The sequence below is a fragment of the Hordeum vulgare genome, chromosome 7H, assembly GCF_904849725.1.
Source record: "Hordeum vulgare subsp. vulgare chromosome 7H, MorexV3_pseudomolecules_assembly, whole genome shotgun sequence".
NCBI classification, from domain to species: Eukaryota; Viridiplantae; Streptophyta; class Magnoliopsida; order Poales; family Poaceae; genus Hordeum; species Hordeum vulgare.
The window spans coordinates 170,367,135-170,374,420 of NC_058524.1; the positions used below are offsets into that span (position 1 = coordinate 170,367,135).

General features: G+C 45.8%; 1 protein-coding gene across 1 annotated transcript; it reads right to left on the reverse strand.

Moving 5' to 3' along the window:
• Window positions 1–1,402: 1,402 nt before the first annotated feature.
• On the reverse strand, window positions 1,403–6,606 carry LOC123409924 (beta-1,2-xylosyltransferase RCN11). Its single transcript, XM_045102796.1, has 3 exons — window positions 5,546–6,606; window positions 3,504–3,653; window positions 1,403–2,536 (listed from the first exon to the last, which is right to left on the reverse strand). Exons 1-3 carry the CDS (start codon window positions 6,203–6,205, stop codon window positions 1,811–1,813), a joined length of 1,536 nt encoding a protein of 511 aa, XP_044958731.1. The 5' UTR covers window positions 6,206–6,606; the 3' UTR covers window positions 1,403–1,810.
• Window positions 6,607–7,286: the final 680 nt, after the last annotated feature.

The following is a 7,286-nucleotide window of genomic DNA, read 5'->3' on the forward strand; positions in this document are numbered from 1 at the left end:
AAAATTGGAATTTTTTGAATTTGTTTAGTATTTATTTTGATTTTTTTATTAAACAGATGCAGATGAGCTTGGACACGCAGTATACCAAGTTTAGAAGAAGAACAAAAAACCATAAGCATGAGACCGTTCAGGAGAAAGAAGACGGTTCGGCCTTGAGGAACTTCGATGTAAAAAAAATACTTTCTCCATTCGAAACTACTTATCTTAAAAATAGATAAAAATGGAAATACTTAAATTAAAATACGTCTAGACACATCCACCTTTCCGACAAGTAATTCTAGACGGAGGGTTGTTGGTTAAGAGCATCTATAGCCGAACTCTTTAAATCCTCCTCAAACGTTCGAAATGGTCGCCCGGTCACTGCCGGTCACAAAAAATCAACCCAGACGGGCCTCTTAAACCAGCCTCAAACGCCCGGGCTGACCGGCACCCTCCATTTTCAACCCAAATATGGGGACGGATGTGGGGAAGCCCGTACACGCCCTTCTTATATTATGGGATGGAGGGAGTAGTTTGTAGTATGAATTTGCCGATGAACTATGATCCATTTGGTCGGTGAAGCAGTCCGATCCGATGAAAGATGTTAATCTCTGATTTTACGTAGCATTACGTGCATTTGTTTGGATATAAGGGTTCGGACATGTGAGATGCGGATGTGAAAGGCAAAAAATAAGGCGTGTCCAGTTAGCGTCCGCGGACACGTCCACGGGGGTTTGAGAAATCGTATTTGAGAAGTCCGGCTGCTCTAATAGATCCGAGTGCCCTAAAAGAAGATGAAAAAAAATACTCATACAATCTCTCATTGCGCCGGGTCCAGCCGGAAAGCAAGAAGAAACCCAACCAAGGCGACCCCGTCCAGACCCAACCCAATAAACGCAGGAACAGAGCCACGATTCCGGCCAGGGTTTGGAGCTATTCTAGGCCACGCCATACACACAGGAGGGCGCCGGCAACCCGGCACGGCATGTGCCCCTCCTCCTCATCCTACATAGACACATGCCCACGGTGCCCACAACCCAAACGCACAGCAACGCCGACCCTTCCTTCTTCCAATCTCCCCACCGGAAAATTCAAGACGCAGCTATCTCCAACAGTAGGTGAGGGCGATAAATGCCGGAGCACAGATGCTTCGATTTAACACGTCGAAGCAGCGCCTACACCGGGCACTAGCAGGCAGCAATGAAATGATACCGCCCAGGAAGACAATAGCTACTACCACCAACAGTGCGTGCTACAGCAACAGGGCCAGACAAAAGGAACAAGGTACGCAAGTACACGGGCGAGCGCGTTATGACTGACCCAGCACCGTCGATCCCACCTTCCAAAATGATACACCACCGCCGTGGGCAGAAATAATGGGGCACCGTGCGCAAGAGTGTTCATCAGGAACTGGGCAGTGGTGTGAAGCACTCCAAAACACTCACATTGCAACACAAAAACGTTCAAGCCCAAACTATAAAATTACAATTACAGTTTGATCTATCTGCAGGACCGTGGCGAACACGTCGAGAGAACGGAATGGACAGTGTCAATTGGGTTTCTTCATGTCATCAGTAGCTTGTCAGCGGAATATCGTTCTACATCTGGCAGCAGAAAATTCCTCTGCGGAGGAAAGGGGCTGTGTGGCTCCTAGACCACGGGCGTGATTGAATTGAATGAACAACCAGGGGAGACTGATCTCCAACTGAAACTGCAAGCATGGGCGTGGCTAGCGCGACCAGTGTATATCAACCAAACAGAATTATCCACTCAACAATGCTCGCGGCGATTTTCACGATGAATGCCTCAACGCTAAGAAAATACCTCCGTGTCAGCATCCGAGACCTTTCAGTATATTGCTCAACTCACTGGTAACATCTGGGATACTTGCATATGATCCAGGGAGATTTATGGCATGATATTCCAATGCCTTCCAGTGTGAGATCAAGGCAAAATGTGGGCGCCGATAGAAGCTGCTGATTATCTCAAGAACTTTTGTGTCTGGTGTGGCCGAAACCAGGTGTGTCAGACCAGCCCCATGAGCCCCTATTATAACTGAAGCTTCCAGGATAGCCTGGAGCTGCTCCTTCATGCTCATGTGCGCAAAAAGACCATTCACCACATTTATTTTGCACTTCTGACCTTTTTTTGCCCACTTCTCTACTGCACCGAATACCTCCTGCTCATTGCTTAGCCTAGATTCAACCTTCCCACTGTGACGTGGGTGGGCCAAGTAATCTTCCCTCCGAACAAAGAGAACCTTGAGCCCAGTTGATGTCTTTTTAGACGGCACGATCCCATCCTCCAGAAGATCAAAAGAAGCTATAATCATCTCCCCAAATTCAGACAACCGTGCAGTTTTCTGGTGGTCCGGTCTATTTCTAAGGGACTGAGCTGAGGCTCCTTCACAGCTGAAGCTTTCGCTAAGCCCCTTAAATAGAGCAGTCTCGTAGCCCAATGGTGAAAGAACTGCACGCCGGAAACAAACAGGGCCAGAGAAGCTCTTGATATAGGTCACATTCGAAAAAAGTGCTTCCCATGTTTGCTCCAGTGGTGCCTGCGAATATCAGGTCATATATGTTAGAGACAAGCATATACTCCTTAATTAGCAGCTAAAATACACTCGAAACTCAGAATGTATGCAAGCAGTTGATATCAATACAATGTCAGAACTGAACAGATGGCTGCTCATGTTCTTCTGTTGAATGAGAAACATAAATTAGTTTTGGTAGGAAGGAAATCATATTGTAAATATAATGACAACACTGCTGGACATCTTATAAACAGAACTAGCACTATTCTTCACCATCCTGCCCTATCTTCAAATGTTCTGATAAGGAGTTACAAGCAGCATACACCCACATCAACTGTCAAAAGCATAACACTGTGCTAACTATTCCAGAATGGTGACGTGGTCAGATGATTGATGAGACATGCCACAGAATGGTTAACTCTGGTTGACTGATTTTGGTAAGCTTAACTCATAAGAGTCGAAACTCAAACCCTGCCCAATTTTCCATTCTTTCTTCAAATTTTACATCATGAAGTACCAAAGTATAGTAGTTACCATAAACCGCACTTTAAGCTGCGTATGATAATTCCAAACAAAGAGAAACATGATAGAGCAATTGAAAATGCAAGCCCAGGGAGATGTGGAGGCATAGAGCTGTATGAATGGCAGAACTATGGATCAGGTGTCAGGACAGAGTTCTCAGGAATTTGTATCTGTAGGAGATTCAGAACAGAAATACTAAGGGACAGGGAAAGGATATGGAAGAGTTTTAGATTGCAATGATCTCCTAACAGTGGCAGCAGACATCATCGCAAATACAAATGAGCCAAGATATCTATGTGAAGAATATGAACACACTAACAAACGGAAGATCAGGCACATAACTCTAAAGTTGATAATTTACCACCCAAATTATTGTCGAAGAAGACTAACTAATCATAACTAATGCAACATATCTCATGTAATGTACCAAGAGCCATAAGCATAGAATGTTTCTAAGTACAGCACATACCTTGCAATGACCATCCACGAAAACAACATTAGGACGGTCAGGTAAATTCGTGACTCTGGAACTAACATATGCACTGTACCAGTCTGTAATTGTGTGGAAAAGGTTTGCATACTCAAATCGTGTGACCAGAAGTGTTGGTTCTTCAACCCACTGCATCAAGTGTTATAACACAGTCACTAAGCAATTACAGAAATTAGGAAGAATCCAAGAATGTATTCAAAATAATACTCCCTCCGTGAACTAATATAAGAGCGTTTACAACACTACTTTAGTAATATAAACGCTCTTATATTAGTTTACAGAGGGAGTACAACCCAATAAGTACTGTCATATAATAGTCACAATCATCATGAAGTAATTAAATATCTGGTTGTCAAGAAGTTCATGTGCTTCTTCGTGAAGAGTATAACACAAAGAGAGCCAATATGTTGGTACAATTTAATACCATGGAATTGTGGCAACATTGTTTTTTTTTTACCATTCCTTGATATTAAAGTGCGCAGACATGCATCAGTGGTATATTAGCATAACTGAAGCATCAACTGTGCTGCGCCAGCTTTACATCAACTTTTTAGCAATAAACTCAAACTGATCCAAATAGCCAAGAGAAGAACGACGATATTTATATATGCTTATAGTAGAACTAGGCAATTACAAAGTACCCATTCAACCTGAGAACAGAAAGGAAAAGGTAAAACTCCCCACACTGAGTAGAAATAGTAACATATGTATCAGTTCAATTACTCAGTGATAACATCTCGGGCTAATCCCTCCAATTTACTTTTTGGCACATAGGCTTACAACTCCACAGATCGAACCATATAGCATATCACCTGCCCCACAAGTTCCTTTGTCACATAATAGGAATTCAAAACTGCTCGTTGCAGCTTCCCCAGACTATGTTTGTTGCGTTTCTACTAACCCCAGTAACTGGAAAACTAGTTAGCTGCAACTGCAATGTGTCATTATTTATTTAAATGTGCATGAGTGTAAGTCCATATACAACCTGCTATGATTCACTGCTTTGATATCGTCATTCATTCCATCTAATATGTGGAGTGTACAGAGAGACACGGACGCCTCTTAAATTGCTTGAGGAAGTAAAATTTGGCATCCATGCACACATGTGTAAGCCAAACAATCGAAATTTTCTGAAGACTAGTTTGTATGCAGTTACCAAATAGGGGCTCTAAGTGCATCACCAAACATCACAATTCGATATGAGTGGCCCATTTGAACTACCACACAGCATAGTCGCTTCAGCCCAATTGTTGGTTCCTTGCAATTACCTTAACTTCATCTAAGTTCCTTTTTGAACTACGCACAAAATTATTTGTTCTATTTCACAGTACACACACACATCTGCATCTAGCACAGATAGTAATTTTATTTATTTGTATGTTTCTTCTTATTACTGGCATGTATGCAGTAATTATGGGATTACCTTTTTTATTTCATACCTAGTAATTATTCTTACCATTTAAGGTGTCTAATTTACATTTAATGTAAAAATGAGTTCGCATCATATAGGGGACAGAATACACACCACTCGCGATATCTGATTCTGAATTTGCAGCATTTAAGATCTAGGATTCCAAATACGATATGTTGTCAGCAGTTGTTTTAGGTAAGTTGCTGGCATAGATCCTTTTCTTTTATGCAGTATACACAGTTATACTTATACACAATTTAGCCACCTTCCACCACTCATCCCATAAGCACGAGTGGAGTGAACAGTGGTGGATATTATGTGAGCCAGAGTAAGATTGGAAAGCCTTTTTGCAGATAGGAATATCCTAGCTAGCCTTTAATTCCTCACAATTTACCCTTTGTTTAGGAAACTGATAAAGGAAATTAATAGCAAAGATAGCTAATCCAGCAGATTCAATTAATTCCATACTCTTCAATTTTGTGAGATTACTTTCTACAGTATATAGGAAGATAGATTGTGCAATAATTCACTTCCAATCAATCACCAAGCATACCTTATATCAGTTATTATAGGTTGCTGAAACAAAGCCAGTTATCACGGCAAGGAATACCTGGGAGCAGTGGAGCTCACCGGGCGGCACGACACGCGCGGAGTCGAGCAGCGCTCTCATGGTGTGCGTCCCGATCCCGTTAGTGGGCATGTGGGCATCGAGGAACCCGGGCTCGACCAAGGGCCCCCTCTTCCCCGCCGCGCCCCCCTCCACCACCAGCGCACCGGATTCGTACCTGGGCAGCTCCTCCTCCTCCTTGCGGCCCATCACCTGGTCGATCGGCTCGCCGCCGCGCGACATCGCCATGAGCGCCGGGTCGAGCCGCACCCGCGCGCCCTCGCAGATCGAGCTGCCCAGCGTCTCGCTGTGGTGGCACAGGAACCACCCGCCGCCCCCGCGCCCCTCCGGGAGGACTTCCACGCGACGGGAGAAGCCGTTCCCGAAGTAGGCCTCGCAGGAGCGCGGCGGCAACGATGGGTCGGCGGTCCAGGGGAGGAGGGACGGGAGGCGCGGCCACGGCTTCTGGGGAGACGGCGCTTGGACTCTCTCATGGGTTTGAGCTTCGGGCTTCCCGGGGTTTGGAGGAGGATGGTGGGGCTGGAGGAGGAGGTAGAGAGCGAAGGAGACGGCGTGGACGGCGAACACGACGACGAGGATGCACGGGATGAGGCGACGGAGTCTCTGGCCGTGGCTTTGGTGGTGATTGCGCCCGGCCATCATCGCCGGCCGCCGGAGTGCGCTCCGCGCCGTCGGGGTTCCGTAGATCCGGGGGCCGTGTGGACTCGAAGACGATGGGGGGGAAGAGGAAGCCGTTACGCGTGGTGGGCAGGATCAGACGGTTGCTGGCGCGGTTGGTCATTCTCTGGACGGCCTCGATCCGGTGGCACATTCTCCTTCTGCCTTTTGGGTCTCAGCCTTTACCAGTCGCAGGTGAGCTGTCGCCGGAGACATCGCAGCGGTGGGCTGACCGGTGTGCGCCTTCTTGCCAATCGGGGCGGCGCGACGAGACCTGCCGGTGTTGCATACTGAGGAGCGTGGTCGGAGCACGGCATGCCTGGCCAGTGTGCGAGTTGGGTCGCCTGCTGTGGATGCCGCCTAGCTGTCGCCATGTGATCAAGCCAAGGGAAGGGCGTCGCTGGACAAGCATGTAAGTATCAATTCCACTGCTCCGTTACGTTCCTTCAAGAATTTTCATTGGTAAAATAATTTTTGTTTGAAGTTTAATTGCGCAAGAACAGAGAGATGACATTCAGATTAGTACAGTTAGGATTATTACGACTTAAATGAAAGAGCTGACTTAAATCTTTAAGTGTGGCAGCCAAATACGAGTAATACTCCCTCCGTTCATAAATACTTGTCCTAAAAATGCATATAATGAATGTATCTATAACTAAAGTAAGTCTAGATTCATCCATTTCTAGGACAAGTATTTCCGGACGGAGGGAGTATTAAGCAACTATTTTTAACGAGTTTGCATCATTTACGATAATCTTATATTAGGCTAATAATTCAAGCAGGGTGACAAGCGACAATGGTGCCTATCGTAGGATTTTTGTTGATCCATAGCTCCGCACTGCACCACATCATCCACCCTCCTCGATCTACCTTATCCCTTCACGCGTTTCCATGGCACCGATGCCTCGTTCTATGCCGTACACCACATCTCTCTCTCCCTCATGTGTCTTTGGCACCCACGTTCAACATCTCATCGGAGTTGGTTGTCGGCAACCTGAGGTCAATCTCCCCCATACGTGGCAGCCTACCATGAGGGACATTCATCTCGGTTGCAAGGGATTTAGAG

Bases quoted from the DNA above. Each gene is read 5' to 3' on its own strand.
- LOC123409924 (XM_045102796.1), bottom strand. From the start codon at position 6,205: ATGATGGCCGGGCGCAATCACCACCAAAGCCACGGCCAGAGACTCCGT. The intron at 3,654-5,545 runs GTATTCCTTGCC...CACTTGATGCAG, and splicing joins GTGAGCTCCACTGCTCCCAG to TGGGTTGAAGAACCAACACT. The intron at 2,537-3,503 runs GTATGTGCTGTA...TGATATTCGCAG, and splicing joins TCGTGGATGGTCATTGCAAG to GCACCACTGGAGCAAACATG.